We start from the raw sequence: 17,066 nt of genomic DNA on the forward strand, positions 1-17,066 counted from the left end.
GGCCCCTGTTGCCTGCCTGCTCCTCCTGGGACTTTGACGGCCGTCCTGTCTCCACCACCCCCCTCAACCCCCCATTTAGGCTACATTCAAACACGCACAGCCTCCACCTCCCTTCTTGTCCTTCTGTTCCGGACAGGCCACCAAACCCAGAGACAAGATGCTCTGTAACGACTCAGCGTACCCCACTTCTAAAATCACCTTCGCTAAATCATTTGCGCCATTTTCATACGGTGAAATATTCAAACAGGCAACCCTCTCACTCCAAATCAAAGCAGACGAGTGTTTAACCCAGAGATCAAGCTGCAGTTTCCGATTGAAACTGACCTTTGCGCGCACGAAACAGAAGTTCCAGTGAAGCCTGAGACGCTGGTAAACCAACTGGAACTCAAATTGCGCATCACAAATGCTTTCAGGAAAAACTGTGATGTAAAAGTGACTCTCTACCTGGACTCACTAACATTCAATCAAATCAAATCGAACATTGATTTACGGAGCGACCAAATTCAACGTCAAAAAAATGCATGCTTTATGACAATTCCAATCATGGAGAAAATAGTGCGCAAATGTGAGGTTTTTTTTTTGCACAATTACAAAGATACAAATTCCATAAAGTAGCCTACATTTTAGTATTATTACAGGAACTTGCAATGCGCCTGTGTTACTAAGTGGCCTACTTGTGCTTTATGATTTTTTTAAATCTCTAATGATAACATGAGAATATTCCTAGTAGTTTTCCAGTCATGTTCCCATCATTTTTCCCATTAAGCCGATATGACTGAAGCCACCAGAAAGTGCATTTAATGGTTGTCAATAAGAGAGGAAAGGGGAGCTCTTACCTGCGAGTCCGACATTCCCCAGCACCCTGCAAGTATTTATGAGGAGGATAAACAAACAAACGTCCCGGGAAAAACAAGCGCTCCCCATGCTGACAGACGGTGTGAGGATTCAGCAGGGCTTTTCTGGGGGTTTGGACTGTGTGTGTATGTGTGCGTGTGTGTGTGTCTCTGATGGGAGAGGAGGAGGACTGCTTATGCTGGACTGGCAGCGGCGGGGAGAGAGAGAGACGGAGAGAGGGAGCAGCAAGAGAGAACGGAGGCAATCCGAGCCCTCTGATTGGCTTGTTTGTGCCGGTATAGGGGACACACAGAGAGAGAGAGAGAGAGAGAGAGAGAGAGAGAGAGAGAGTATTTAATGAGCGAAGAGCAGCATAGCGTCATGACAGGGTTCCCCAAACTTAAAAACCCAATAAAAAATAAATCGTAAATAAATGAATACTTAAATGATAAAACAACTCTAATTTCCACTATGAGGAACCCCAAATGGATTCATATAGACTCCCCAAGTGTCCAAAAATGAATATGAGGGGTCTCCAGATTATTTAAAGGGTATAATAAAGGAAATTAAGTTGATTTTTTTCTGACTTTTCTTGCTTTTTTCTTCTGAAATACTTCATATTTCACCTATTCAGGTCTTGAAAGTATTTCTTCTTGTTCCTACAGTTGGATGTTTTTGCTTCACTGTGCAGAATGATGTACGTGCAGAGTTTGACTCGAGAGGGCTGTTTTCACATTTGTTTGCTGAAAGTGGAAAGTTTCTCTGAGCTCTATGAAAATCTGATTTTAAGGGATGGGCCTACGAGCATGATTTGTGACATCACAAATAGTTTGGAAGCCAATCCTGATTTAATATTCAACTTATACAAGTGTGATATAGAAACTTGAAGCCACCAATGCACACACACACTGAGAATGGACTTTACAGTGAAGTAGAAGACATCTTGTGTCCAGAAGGGAAACTTTAGAAATGAACAGAATGTGCATATTCATAGATTCTGGAATGTTTTAATGAGCTAGGAGGAGTAGATGCTTTTTTTAAGGGTTTCAATGTGGAAAATTTTCTGCAGGGAAAACATATTAGATATACATTATTGCTCCTAGGAGACTGTTTGTATATATGTTTTAATACATGTCTGGAGGGGATCTTTAAACTATCTGCGAATGAAGAACTCCACTTATATGCTCACAGCCCATGTCCATAACCTGTCTGTGATTCATTTTAAGGGTTAGAGAGCCATAAAAGACGGGAACCCCTGACATAAAGGACTCTTTACTTGATTTTATTCAATAGATTATCCTGTTAAGAACCTTATATAACATTAAAAATAAATCCAAACCCCATTGTTGCCCTAACTGTGTCAACCATTATTATTATTATTATTATTATGAAGGCTGAAAGTCATGTATTTGTTTAACAAGCCATTAAGGGTTAAGAAATACTGACACCCAGTGGTTTGACATCAAGGGTCAAGAATGGATTACCATCAGGGCAAAGTAGGCCCCAGGGCCCCAGACCTTCAGCGGCCAAAGCAGCTACAGGTTGTCAGCATGGCAATTAGTTCGTCATAATTTGACTAATTGGAAATTTTGGTAAAATACACAACTAAATAACAATGAAAACTGAAAGGTAAGGTCCTTAAGGTGCCTTCTGCATTTTTACCTTATCTTGATGTCCGTCTTGTATGTGTAAACTTGTGCTCTACCTTTTTTTGTCACTTTGTATTTGCAACATTTTTTTTTTTTACAAAAGAAAAGGACAGCCAAGAAAATGGAACAAGTGGAGTGTAGCCTACATTCCTTGGTCTACTGCTCCAGATCCAGATATTATAGCGTGTTCATTATTTGCAGTGAAGGTGGTGACCCATTTCTTCCATTTTCTGCCCCCTTATTTCTCAGGGAAAACATGACTTTTTCTATCTCATATATGTCCTGTACTACGTGAAAACATTGTTTTAGCATTGTGCAGAATCTTAAATAATCAAATTAATGAAATTGTCACACACTAACTAACAAAAAAACCTCGGCAGGGCAGCATTCCAGCGTAGGAATGCTGGTTGGTATGTGGGGCTCTGAATCAAATTGGTTGTGGGAATGTGTGTTTGGTCTCATTGGGGGCCACATGTCACTAGCAAGTTAATCCAGCTATGTCAAGGGTCAGTCAGAATAAATACGGCGATTCTCATTGTTTGAAGTCTTTGTAAATGAGCTAAGAGTTTGCTATTGCCCTCCTGAGCCTGAGTTTCTGTTCAGTTTGAAGTGAAACTATGGAAGCGAAGTCGGCGAAAAGAAGACAAACAACGCCATCTGTTGGAGAAGACCATTCAACGTGACTTTGGTCCCGTCCTTCCTGATGCCTTTAAGAGCAATAAATGTGTTCGCTTAGTCAATCTCATTTTAGTTGGTTCTGGGTGCTCATTACATTACAATTGCCTGCTGCCCGGCTAGGCCTATCCTCCTTTTAATTTTCACATTGTTTCTGCTGTGTAGGCTATTGCTTAAATTCTAAGATAAAATAAACTCGAGTACAAAACGTTTTCCACAATGTCCAGCTGATTTATAAACAACGGGTTCGGGGGAAAAAATGAAAGCTCTTAGTGGAAGTTTTACGAGGAGTGCTTGAACACAGCACGAGAACTCACTAACTGTCATGGCGTCTCCCTTGAAGGGGGATTGGTATTGGAGAAAGTAGCCGCTGTCATTTATCAATTTTCTCCCGTGTACAGAGCAGCTAACCCCGACTGAAGAGGCTTTAAGAGTGGATTGTTACCATGGGGACTGTCCATGCTAAGGTAAACTCAGTTTCCTCCTGGCAGCCGGTGTTTTTCAGGATTTTTCACTATGACCTCCTTGCCCAGCCAGTGCTGGTGCTGCAGACTCACCAGCATTTGTACTCGATGTACTGTTAGTTAGAGAAAGACGAACAATATGAAACACGGACAGGTGAACTTTAATGTAGAGCCTACTGGCGAACTGTGGTGAAACGATGTGACTTTGCCGTCAGTAAATGTACATACCCGTCATGCTGCCAACACAGACTGGGCGGCATTTTCAAATGTAAGTTAGATCTCATCATAATTTTGACAAAATACCTCGTTACACTGGTGATGATATTGTAGTGATATTGTAGTGGACCTTTGCTTCTCTCAGGCGGTACGAAGACCATTACAAGAAGCCATTTGGGCTTTGGGCGGCATGGTGGTGCAGTGGTTAGCACTGTCGCACGGGAGGTGAAGCTGGTTAGAGCGGGTTGGGGGTTCGATCCCCGGCTGCCCCCGTCATGTCGAAGTGTCCTTGAGCAAGACACTGAACCCTAAGTTGCTCCCGATGGAGACCAGCACCTTGCATGGCAGCTCGGTCGCCATTGGTGTGTGAATGTGTGAGTGAATGGGTGAATGAGACTTAGCTGTAAAGCGCTTAAGTAAGTGAGATCATTTACCATTTACCATTTTATTAGCTCAAAGCAGTGTAATCAGAAAATGATTGCACTTCTCTGTAATAGTCCTAGAGTTTAGATATTACCTCTACCACCACCATACAATAACCAAAACCCCCAGAAGATATACAGTGTCCTCAATATCTATTCGTATTCATCTTATATAGCCGACGCCAACTTAACTAACTTAAGTAACAAGTCAACCCTTATTTCTGGAACTCGGCTGAGGGACTCGACATGCATGTGCAGTGACTTTCACTTGTTGTAGGACATCAGAAACTCTCTGAGCTCCACCCATTGACTTTCCTGTCCTTTCTCTTCTATGACAGATGCCCTTTAAAGGTGTCGTACATACTGTTTTGTTATGTCATTGTATTGAACTGTGATAGGGGTTACTGTGAAGTGTTCTTGTTATTTTGTTACTTCGCCTTACCTCACTTTATAATATAATTCAATGCAAGAACGAAACAAAATACAAACTCAGAACATAGACCCGACTCCTCTGTGAACACAGTCTCAATGACAACCCTAACCCTAACCTTTTATTATAGGGCTGTTATGTTTCTTTGCATTTGATTGTACAGGCGGCCTCAATGAAAGCATTGTATTTATCATTGGTGCAGAGTCTGGATCCTCTCCCGATGCATGGTCGGGACCTGGGTGTCAACCCTGATGACTTGGTGGAGAGTCCAGAACTGGAGCAGGAGGCCAAGCAGGAGATCCTCGAAAACAAAGACGTGAGTAGTAGTAGTAGCAGTAGTACTAGTATCATGGCAGCTCTTGTAAAATATAAAAACAGTAGAATTTGTAAGTAGTTAGCAGTTTTGAAGTTAAAAAATACAATTTCTTTCTGGTTATGTTTAACAGTAATCATGGGTTATAACAGGTGACACTTTGAGTTACAACCCCAGTTATTTCATTTTGGGGTTGAATATTACTTTTGTAAAGGTTACACGTTTCACAAATTTGAATTGATGCATGATTTGTTTTGGTGGAAATATTCTATACTCTTCCTGGACAATCAGACACCACATTTACTTACAGTGGTAAGTGCATTGCTATTGCATTTATCCTTCATCATTCTTGAATCAGTGTTTGATGTCTGTTTTAAACTGATGTCTTGACTCTCCAATTCACTCATTTCAGATGATGTAAAGATTATTGAACTGAAGCAGAATATCTGCAGGATAAACACACCAAGACTGCTATATATTCTACAACATCTGAAATTATAGCAGTCTTGGTGTGTTTATCCTGCAGATATTCTGCTTCAGTTCAATAATCTTTACTCATTAAACAGAAGAACAATATTTAGGGTACTTTAATACACTGGTGCCATGTAGTAAAGCATAACCGATCACTTCTGTTTTGCTAAAAAAAACAGAGCAAATACTTAATTAATTAATTAATATAGTCATAAGCAGCAATTCCAGGTTCATCCCTTTTCGCGCTCAACAGAAGAAAGCAGCTCAACCACCCAAAATAAAAAACGCAGGCAGCAACGAGTGGGTTTCAGGCGCCTGCAACATTTAAATTTTTGCACTTGTGCACTCAAAGTTCCACTATTTGCCCACCCAATGAAATTTGTTGTGTACTTTTTGAGTTATGGCCTATTTTTTTGACACTCTTACTTATAATGGTCCGCAGTGTACCAAATTTGGTTTTGATAAAGTCAAACTCCAAAAAAGTCTATTCATATTACTGTTTTTTATACTATGCAAATTAGCAAAAAATCCATCATGGTGGACTTTCATGTTTTTTTTAGAGCACATTGAGCTGGATTCATGTCAAATATCAAGTCAGTTGGAGTCATTTTGTTGGCCGTGTGGCCTTTCCAAAATCATGTTTTAGAACGTAAATTACAGCTCCACAATCTGGTAAATTGGGCTCATATTTATTGCACTATTATTGTGAAGCACTTTGTGACCTTGCTCTGTGAAAGGTGCTATATTTAAGAAACTTTACTTACTTTACTTACTTACATCATTTCCAGTTATTATTATAACTTATTAAGCCAAGTTTCGTTGTTTTTTGTTATGAACGCACCCATATTCATAGCTAAACAATCAGCAAGCAAGCCAAGTAATCATCCAGATTAGCCCTGGGAGTCTTGATGAATTATCTTATGTCATCCACTCAAGACATTTTGCTACGTTAGCTAGCTCGCAGTTCGTCCGCCTTAACAAGCAAGCTATGTGAACTTTGTGTTGGGCTCAGTGTTTTGGTGGGTGCCGGTCTTTTGTTGAGGGTAGTGGACTGAGCTGAATATGGAGCTGAAAAGAGGCTAAGCACTCGGGAGTGCGCATAACATCACCTCCATTGGAGGACCGTCCCGAGTCCTTTACATAGAAATCAGTCCACAGGCTGTTATAGGCAACCGAGAAATTAAGGGAGGGTCTAATTTTTTAAGTGACGTTACACTCTGTTCACATATTGGCAACAAAAAAATTATTAATACATTAGTAATACATAGTAAATTTTTGCATATTGTTACACATGGCACCTTTAATTGCAAAAGGGACATTTTTACTTGCTGTCACAGTCAAGGAAAATCTTGCACTTGGACAAAACCAGCAGACACCTGAGGAAGTATGTGTCAGTTAAATACATTTTAAATGTGTTTTCATCCAAATAAAATATCTGTGATCACAGGTGGTCGTCCAACATGTCAACATCCAGGGTCTTGGAAGAACTAAAGAGGATCTTCTCGGCTATGAGATCTCTGATGTTTTCCATGCCAAAAACCTCATTGATGTATGTATTTATGACTGTACTGCACATTGAGGCATGCTAGCTCTCTCAAGAGTTGGGGGTTCCTAAGTGCCGAGTTCTCTGTTTCTGTCTTGGTTACAGGTGATGAAAAAAGCTCACGTTGCCAGACAGAGGCTGCTCCGCCTGGGAATCTTCAAAGAGGTGGAGGTTCTTATCGATACGTCTGAAGGTAACTAATTCAGACCTTCTTTCCAAAAAAGAGTCACAACACAATGGAATCACTTTCTATTCCCCAAAACCCAAATGTGAAAGAACATTTTCCAAAATTCCTTTATTGTAAATGGTACAGGTTAAGTAGAAATAGTGAGATGTTTAAAATCACATGCCTGTCAGTGCCCAGCATCATTTTTTACTTTATTTATATAGTATATATATATATTTATATTTCTTACTTTGAAATGTGGCTGCATGGTGTTTATGGCTTTTCAGTCTGATTTGTTCTCCCTCCCTAGGTACAGGAGCTTTGCCCAACGGTCTGGATGTAACTTTTGAGGTGACAGAGATAAAGAGGCTGACAGGAAGCTACAACACCATGGTTGGCAACAATGAAGGAAGCATGGTGAGAGAAACGGCACTATAATTCATGTCTGTCATATTTTCCTCTTCCCCTAAAGCATATAAACAAGAAACATTGCACTTACCTGATACTGCACAGCACAACGATTATAACAAACAAGCAGCGGGTAGATGTCAACAATGAATGTAGTAAGGCTGATCACGGATTCAAGATTATCATTCGCCAAAGGGAAAACAGACCTGCAACTTCACGTGAGTATCGCACATTAACATAACAGCAAGCGCAACCATTTAATAGGAATACACAAGGAAACATATCTGTGAAAAAAAACATCTGGAAGATCCATCTTCGTACAAAGACAGTAGGTGTTCCACATGCACCATTGTTTTCTTCTTCCTGGAGGCGGACCTTACTTTGCACGAGGGCCACCTTGACGCCAGAAAGCTGTCAATCTGAAAGATACCTGACTCCATCACAGAGATATTAACGTTAAATTTTATTTGGAAAGAAACCTCATAAATGTTGTTCCATTACAGTTAATGAACACTGTTTCATAAAACTGTGTGAAGATGCAAGTTAATTCTGGAAAAAGGGACAGTTAAGAATGAATAACTGGAAGAATGAATGACACCCAGTGGATGTAAAGGGTCACCCAGTGGGTGATGTGGGTCACACATAAACTAATAACTTGTTTGTCAAATCATATTTGAATTTGATAAGATGAGTTTAAAAGACTGGCTGATCAAAATAAGAAAGATAAGTGATGCTCAAGACACTGTATGTACATGTGTACATTTTGACATTTCACAGCAGAAAAGCACAGGTGAAGCAAACAGCATTATTAATAATTGCATTCCATTTAGATTTGGCTGTTTTATGGATGCCCTCATTTATATGTGATTGGTTGCATCTGTGGTTTTCCTGCTGTGACGAGTCAAACGTCTGCTGTGAAAGAGCCGTTGATAACAAGCGAATTACATTTGAGGAATCTGGACACAACAAAAATAAACGAAAAGTCAAAAATCAGCACAAGGCTAAATGATCACAGAACTAATTGTTTATTAGCTAACAGTATGTAACCTCTCTTCCAGGTGCTGGGTCTGAAGTTGCCCAACATGTTAGGCCGAGCAGAGAAACTCACCTTCCAGTTCTCCTATGGGACCAAGGAGACATCATATGGCCTGTCCTTTTTCAAGCCCCAGCCCGGACACTTTGAACGCAAGTATGTCTGTAGCTGTGTTTCCATTCAATTGTCAGGCAAATTTTAAGTGAACTTTTGGAAAGTTGCAAAAAGGAAATGTGAATTAGACACCTTTCCATCAACTTTGAAGTTCTGAGGTTGCTTTACACATGGCTGTAATCCATCAGTTAACAGAAGAGGTAGAGGTTGTGAACCTGCAAAACAAGTCGCCTTGGCCATCTAACCTATCTACAGTAGAAAAACGGAGAGAGGTCCTGTCCATGTTTGTATTGGGCAACTTTGAATTGTTCTTTCATGTATTGGCCATGTTTCATGCTGCCTGGAGACGGAGACAAATGAATGCAAAACAGTTCAGCAAAAACAGCTGATCGGTCATGTGAGTTACAGGAGACCTATTATGCTAATTTCCAGTTTTATATTTTGATTGTGGGACTCCACAGGAGTAGCTTTGCATGATTCACAGTTCAGAAAACTCCTTATTTCTTATCTTATACCTTAGTTCACCCTCTGTCTGTCATGAAAGAACATTTTTCCAAATACGTTTTAGTTTGTTAGTGTGAAAAAGAAAATTGTCCTTAATGATGTTAATCACTACAATTGTCCTACAGAGTTGGAATGAGGCTATTGGTTGTCTGTTTTATAATTCATACATGGCTTTTAAAGAACACCATGGTGGTCACCAGGGGACAAAGTTTACAAACACAAATAGAAAAAGACTCTCACAGGATAACAGAGGCATTCAAATTCAACTCTTTGATGCTGTCTTGATTTCGCCAGAGATTAAAACAGGTATTTTGTGCTTCGAGTGAATTTTACACCATGCTTACAGCATCCAATAAATAAATATTTAACACCTTCCTAAACAGAATATTAGTCAACTTAAGCCTTTTAAAAGCATTTTATTAGTAAATGTGAATTTAAGACTATTTAAGACTTTTTAAGGACCTGTGCCCACCCTGCATACGGCTTTTCTAACACGATACTTCAATTACCTTTATGGAAACATTGCTCGTGACATAGATCCTAAACTCACCTATCTCACTGACCAGCTGCTGCAATAAGATATTTCAGAAGCACTGTAGACAGAGTCAAATCAGAACTTCCCAAGCACTTCCTCTCAGAGCTGGACTGTCAATACAGTGGTAGTGGAGAGCGCTGTCGTCCAACATCATCCTATTTCTGTTTGAATAGTGTTCCTTTGGAAGGCCACCTTTCTATTTTTACAGTCCTGGTGTTTCCACCCATGTTTTGGCCATTAAGTACAAGTCAGGTACATTACTACATAGTGCTGACCATTTTTAAAGGCAGGGGGTGTTCTGAATAGTCTAGTATGGTGCATTCAAGAAAGGGCAAACATCATGACTACATAGAGTGAATGAAATGCTTTTAAGACAGCTGACTCTCAAATCACACATGACACACGTTCAGTTTTTGAGTTCGGTTTTTTCATACTTGGTGTGCTCTATTTCAGCCTCACCCTCAACATGTACAAAGTCACCGGCCAGTTCCCATGGAGCTCCTTAAAAGAGACCGACAGAGGCCTGTCTGCTGAACTTAATGTAAGAAGCTGTGTGTGTGTGTGTGTGTGTGTGTGTGTGTGTGTGTGTGTGTGTGTGTGTGTGTGTGTGTGTGTGTGTGTGTGTGTGTTGTGTGTGTGTGTGTTTTAGAGAGAGACAGTATTAAATGAGAGATGAGCAGGGCAGCGTCATGATGGAGACACTCATGAGGGAGAGTTGGTGAGAACTTGTGAGTTTGTGGATATACACGCTATGCATTTGTGCACAGCAGTGTTGAATTTGGCCCCATTAATCACTTACGCACGCAACTGTTGCACTGTTCCACTTCAACTTAAGTTGTCCATCTTCCTGTGCTCGTGCAGTTTCCTCTCGGGATGACCAACCACACGTTGAAGTGGGAGGGTGTATGGAGGGAGCTGGGCTGCCTGGCACGCAGTGCTTCCTTTGCCGTGCGAGAGGAGAGTGGACATTCGCTGAAGTCTGCCCTCTCGGTACAGCCTGGAGCCTTTTTCAAGCTCCTAGTACATGCAAAATTTCTGAGTTTTTTCTTTTTATGTAATTTGATTGTTTGCCTTTTGATGTATATCATTTTCAGGAAATGTTTATGAGGGTTATAAAAGCATTTTGTCCACTGCACTAGTTCAATACAACTCATGTTTGTTTGCAGCACACTGTTTCAGTCGATTCAAGGAATTCTGCCATTTTCCCCAGCAGAGGTGCCTTACTCCGGATCAACCAGGTAAGTGTGCACGTGTGACCATATAAATGCCTCACTTAACAAATAAGGTGCAAATAACATTGTACACTGTAAAAGCACTGTCCTTACTGAAGTCAATTACTGATTTGATAAGTGAACAATTGTTGTTTTATGATTCCTGTAGCCACACATGCAGAACAGACATATCTATAAAAATGCCTGGAAAACAAACTGAATTTGAACAATTGGTGGATTGTCTCACCTTGTTCTGAATTATTCTCTTGTTCTAAAGAAGGAGATTTGAGTGCTGAGTAGGATAATAAATGACCCGTCTTATTTTTTTTGTTGTTTCTCTACCAACAAAGACATTTTATTCATCAGTCTCTTGAAACTACTGGATGTATTTTTCCTATTTTGCCCAGTTATTGAGGTGTGTGTTTGCCCTACAGGAACTGGCTGGGTACACAGGAGGAGACGCCAGCTTCTTGAAAGAGGATTTTGAGGTGCAGGTCAACAGACGGCTCTTCTGGGACTCTGTAAGACAGCAACAAGTCACTCCAAACCTGTTTAACAGGATTCCCTTCTAAAAGCTGCAGCCAAGATTTTAATTTGTTGTTTTGATGTATTATTTGTGTTTTGACAACAGGTGCTGTGAGCATTTATTGTAATACTTCAATCCTATCAAGCTTTGCTATCAAAAACAAGTTATCGTTGAATTATCTGTATCTGCAGTGGTGCACTTTCTAGTAATTGTAGTTGCATTAAAGAACCACCAGCGGGCAGCACTAAAGAGAGACAGTTACATTCATTGTCTTTTGCCTTGTCCTGTTTCACTGAATACTTTTTCTGCAAGGTTTTGAGTATATTAAGGAAACATTTTGTGTCCTCTCAGGTCTTGTCTGCTTCTTTGTGGGGTGGGATGCTTTACCCCATCGGAGGACAGTCGTCCTGCATCGCTGACAGGTACGTCTGATTTATCCAAGAGCTGACATCTGGCTTTGGCACATAGTGGGACACTGGCTGCTGTAGGAGGTCTCAGCACACCACTTCCTCTTAGAACAAACGCTGGCTCTTTTCATTAAGAGACTGCTGTCAAAATGCCAAACATCCATTTAAAAATCCAAACCTATTTTATTATTAACTTCTTAATGATTATCAGGGTTATCATTAAAGAGGTCTACATGTAAACTGATCCATTCTTTTAATGTGTTTATAATTTGTCACCCAAACGTTTCCTTTTCTTTTTCTTTAACTTTGTGCTATCAATCACCTCACTGTTTTCAAATGGTCGATTTGTGACTTTGAGACACCACTGCACTCTGAGTGGAGGGTTCAGTCATGGTTTTGGATTTTGTCCAGGTTCTACCTTGGAGGTCCCACCAGTGTCCGAGGGTTTGGGATGTACAGCATTGGGCCACAGAGTGAAGGTAAAAACTGACTATCAAGCATAGGTACCTCGAACTTCAAGTACACAGTAAAAAAAAAAGTGCTGAATATTTGAGTACCCATAATATGTAAGAATTCTTATTTAATTTAGAATTTTAGTTGTCGTTAAATTTATAAGGATTTTGCTGCAAATTGCAAAAGAGCAACAATCTGCTGTTCTTTAAATTGAGACTATGATTAATCTCTTATCTATGTGAAAAGTGGTAAGGGAAAGGGAACAATCTGGTGTACTGTCCCTGAGTATAATCCAAGCAAAAAAAGACAAAAAGCTCCTCACTTTATCAAAAAGTGACTTCAGAAATGCATCAATATGGGCCTCCTGGTGACATAGTGGTTAAGACGTGTACCGTTTAACCGCAACGTCCCTGGTTCAATTCCAGCTGCAGGTCATACCCCCCTGTTTCCTGTCACTATCAAATTAGAAAAAATACCGAGAAAAATAAGTACATAAGGAGCTGCAGCTGAATCTATCTAACAAACAGACATTATAATAAGCAATACCAGACATGGGGAATTTGATTTCATAGAAGAGATGTGTATGTGTCCCGTCAAGTAGCACAGCAGCTTATCCTGGTTTAATCCTCTTTCTGTGTGTTCCAGGTGACTATCTGGGTGGGGAGGCGTACTGGGCAGGTGGTCTGCACCTCTACACTCCACTGCCCTTCAGACCAGGCAAGGGTGGCTTTGGAGACCTTTTCAGAACGCACTTCTTCCTCAACGCAGGCAACCTCTGCAACCTCAACTATGGTGGGTGGACTGAGAATAGTACTATATACCTTTAAATATCTGCTGTGTTCAAAAGGAGTCAGCACTGGCTGACTGGCAAAAAACACTGTAATGTAAAGGACTGATTTAGACTAATGAAATGCAGTATACTAAAACATTTTATCTCCACTTAACTTAGTCAAAAACTGTTAACATTCCACAAACGTAATGATGAGAGTGGCTGACAGTGAACGCCACTCAATTTCAGAAATTCTTGGGGAAAGTCATGAAAAATCGGGGAAGTACATGGTACCACTGTATTGTAATGAAATGTAGACTAAATATAAATTGACAGCTCTGACATTTTCTGAGTGACGAGCCTGTATCAAGAAACCTTTCAGTGTCAGATGCCCAACATGTGGGTTGCAACATGTTGAGGTTTTTTTGTGTGCAGGTGATGGTCCCCGGGCGCACCTACAGAAGCTAGCTGAGTGTATTCGCTGGTCATATGGAGCGGGTATCGTGCTGCGGCTCGGGAACATCGCCAGACTGGAGCTCAACTACTGTGTGCCCATGGGGGTTCAGAGTGGAGACAGGTAAACTACTATTCACTCACAATCCTAGGTATTATCCACTCGGATAACTCAGATCTGGATGTGAACTGCAACTTGACTGGTTGGTGGAGGCATACAACTGTGGGGTGCTAATTCTTGTTTTAGATGAAGTAGATTAGGTTGAACCATTTTTCTCTCAGTTTGTCCCCATACATCCAAAATGGGTTTTTTTTTGCTGCAAAATGACAAAGGTTTAAAAGAAATTAGTTCCCTGCTGTGTTGGCCACTAAGAAAAGTGTCACAGCTCAGCACGTGTAGAACTGCTCTCATAATAACTGAACGGCTTCTGGAGCTTGTTAAATGAGAATGAATGAGATTGTGAGTGAAGGGTACCCTGTGGAGTTTTGTTGTTAAAATATTTCCCATCAGAATACATTGTGTGTATTAAAGATGCTAATATTGAATTTTTTTTCTGACTGATAGCTGACCGTTAACCGGTCATCAACCGTTAACCGACAAGATTAAAATGTATGTATGTAGACGAATGTCTGTGACCCATTAAAAATGACCAATAGGCCTATTACAAATGAAAGAGAAAGGAAGGAGACAGCTGTATAGAACATTTAGTTGGCATAACAGCCTAGATCTCCTTTGTTGAAAAATATTTAATAAATAGCCTAGCAAACAGTAGCCAGACTTTTGTAATAGGCTAATTAATTATCAAAGCAGCCGACAAAACGGAAACTTGTGTTGCATTGTGGGTGATGTAGGTGCCAGGTTTTGCATGGAAGAATGTGTGGAATAAAAAAAAAACAATCTTTGGTTCTGCTGCATCGATTTTTGATCTTCTTTTTTTAAATTCAATTCAATAAATCATTGAAGTCTGACAATTTTATGGAATGTAATTGGCTAAATTGGTGGAGTACTCTTTTCATTTTGGAAATCCCAAAATGCTACATATAGTACATTGTAATGTAAGGAATTTTCTGACAGTAGTTCCTAACTTGTCTTCTCTCGTCTCATAGGATATGTGACGGTGTCCAGTTTGGAGCGGGAATTCGCTTCCTGTAACCTCATCACTCCACTGCCCTCAGTACTTCAGCAGAGGCTGTGATGTTGTTTTTTGTCAACTGTAATTTGTTGTAGAGTGTGTAACACTAGCATGGGTCCCATGTCCTGGGGAAACATGCCTGACCCCCCAATCCTCCTTTGATATGCACCAGTTAAGGCTTTTGAACAACAAAGTGCCAGTGCTGGGCTACAGTAGAAACTGAACGGGCTTTCACCCATTTGAGAGAGGAAAGTAACCAGGAATAAGATTTCTTTAGCACCAACCCAAAGACATGACGATACCTATGGCAAAAAAACAATCATGGTGAATCTTTTCAAATTCCAACAGCATGTCAACAGGCATTCTCGAGTGAATCATGGTTTTGATTTTAATTTAAGCCACTGTTCCTGTTTCCTTGGATTGTCTCCAGCACTGGCATCTTGTCTGTGGAAAAGTCATCTAGCAGTGATTTCACCTAGTGTGTTTCTTGTGGTGACACAAAGTAACTTATTTTCAAGAAAGTTAAAGAGATATTGGGCATGATCCCTGTTTGCCTTTCAGGACTGCTTCTTATCCAGGAGCACGACTTGTTAATAATCGTGTTTGACAGTTAATAGTACACCACGCACTCTTGTGATCTGATGACTTTGGTTGAGTTGTACTGTGTGATTGAATGATTGCAGTAGCAGTCAGGGAATGAACCGAGAGAAACCAGCACTTTTTAATCAAAGCAGCAGTGTTCAAAGGGAATAGACCATCATGCCAAAGCAGTTCAAACATTGTTGTCTGATGTGAAAAACGTTGAGTTGATCTCTCTTGACGGCGTCAGAGGTGGGAAACCCCCGTGAGCAAGATCCACCACCAGTGCTCTTACCGTTAGTCCTCTTTTTGATGTTGTTGAAGATATTCACAATAAATCCTGACTGCTCCCCTGGTCTCTGTTTATATGTTATAAAAGTTGAGAACTTTCTATTAATTTGATTAATGAACAGTTGTATTACCTTATGGGATAAAGGGACATCCAGTGTTTGAAATAAATGCAACACTACTTGCCAAGAAATTATCAGGTCTACAGGGCACAGTCTAACCTGAACGAGACAGTAATAAGGCTGAGTGCACTTTCTATGAATAAGTCTGTCTGTGTCACAGCACTGCCTCCCTGCAGCTTGTGAGCTGACCGTTTGAACCTTTGCTCCACAGGAACCTGTGCAGGGCAGTTGAGTGTGGATGTTGCCAGTTGTGTTTGATCACAGCTTGTTCTGTGGGAGTCTGGGCAGGTGTAGAGCTATGCAAGAATAGTGAAACTGGAATAAAATTACTTAGAAGTTTATCTTAACCCTGAAACAAATGGTAGTGGTGCAAAAGGACATGAGGTACATTATTTAAAGACCATTTTCAGCCAGATCTCTGAGCCTAAGTCAATCTTAGATCTTGAGAATTGCAAAATAAAGAATGACGGAGAACGGTGCCAGCATACTTAAAAGTACTTTGTGTTCAAACATTGTGCAGTTTGTATAAAAAATGGTTAATTTAGATATTACCTTGCTTCATATGGTTCTTAGCACTGTCAATGATAGAGCTACATAAAGGTTACAGGTTAGTTTTACACCATGTGTTAGAGAACGAGCAAAGAAATACATACTGTCCAGTAAGTAAACTTATCCAGAACCACCTGGCTGAGGTCTATTTATACAAGGCTGTCATTTGTTAGCAACTAGGCTACTTTGTTAAGGGACTGTCACCAGCATGTTGCAGAGTGAAATGTATGATATTGTAAATAAAGTGGCACTGTGTAATAAGTTTATCTTTTCGCTAAAGATCTGTTGGTAGTGCAGAGGGGGACTGGGTATCTTTTTTTTTTTTAAAGCTGCAACTGCTTTCAGTATGGTATCTGAGCCCAAGTCAACCTTTAATCTTCACAATTGCTAAATAATACAATCAATGAATCAGTTTACAATTTAAAAAATATCCAATGGTATGCATGACTGAAATACAAAATGTCCAAAATCACTCCGTCGAGTTCTACTCATATTAGGCTTATAGTCATTTGTTAGCATGTTAGCAAACAATGGCTAGTGGCTACCAACTCCATGTTTGGTAGAAACATTATGAAAATTTGCTCTATAAAAATTATTGTGGTAAATTATACATGAATATTCTTTTAGATGTGTGTTTGTCTATATTACAATTTTGATTTAATTTTACAACATCTTCAGTTAATTTTGGCTTATGAACACAAAAACAAATAATTCAGCCAATTAGTTTGCAGTAACATATAACATCAAGTTGAAAAATAACGCTACAGTCAGTATATGGCCTTGAGAATTTTATGAATTC

At 40.1% G+C, this 17,066-nt stretch overlaps 2 protein-coding genes across 5 annotated transcripts in view; one reads left to right on the forward strand and one right to left on the reverse strand.

Annotated features, from left to right (window-relative positions):
• Positions 1–939, reverse strand: part of scube1 (signal peptide, CUB domain, EGF-like 1) — a 107,671-nt gene extending 106,732 nt beyond the window's left edge. For 2 of the 3 annotated variants that reach the window (XM_070929223.1, XM_070929225.1), the window contains exon 1: positions 837–924. In XM_070929223.1, coding sequence (XP_070785324.1) covers positions 837–924 — 88 coding nt within the window. Of the gene's footprint in view, positions 1–836 lie in introns of all 3 variants that reach the window. The other variant, XM_070929224.1, reaches the window with a different exon arrangement.
• A 2,545-nt stretch (positions 940–3,484) lies between these two features.
• samm50l (sorting and assembly machinery component 50 homolog, like) lies at positions 3,485–15,658 on the forward strand. 2 transcript variants are annotated; one of them, XM_070928718.1, is made up of 15 exons: positions 3,485–3,625; positions 4,893–5,006; positions 6,922–7,023; positions 7,123–7,210; positions 7,494–7,600; positions 8,650–8,780; positions 10,231–10,318; positions 10,639–10,767; positions 10,944–11,015; positions 11,423–11,509; positions 11,866–11,936; positions 12,333–12,400; positions 13,020–13,166; positions 13,579–13,720; positions 14,704–15,658. In XM_070928718.1, the coding sequence occupies exons 1-15, from the start codon at positions 3,605–3,607 to the stop codon at positions 14,747–14,749; spliced, it is 1,413 nt and encodes a 470-aa protein (XP_070784819.1). In that variant the 5' UTR covers positions 3,485–3,604; the 3' UTR covers positions 14,750–15,658. The 2 variants fall into 2 exon arrangements, with proteins under 2 accessions (XP_070784819.1, XP_070784820.1); XM_070928719.1 differs by lacking the exon at positions 10,639–10,767.
• The last annotated feature ends 1,408 nt before the right edge of the window (positions 15,659–17,066 follow it).

The sequence above is a fragment of the Enoplosus armatus genome, chromosome 22 (genome assembly GCF_043641665.1).
Source record: "Enoplosus armatus isolate fEnoArm2 chromosome 22, fEnoArm2.hap1, whole genome shotgun sequence".
Taxonomy (NCBI): domain Eukaryota; kingdom Metazoa; phylum Chordata; class Actinopteri; order Centrarchiformes; family Enoplosidae; genus Enoplosus; species Enoplosus armatus.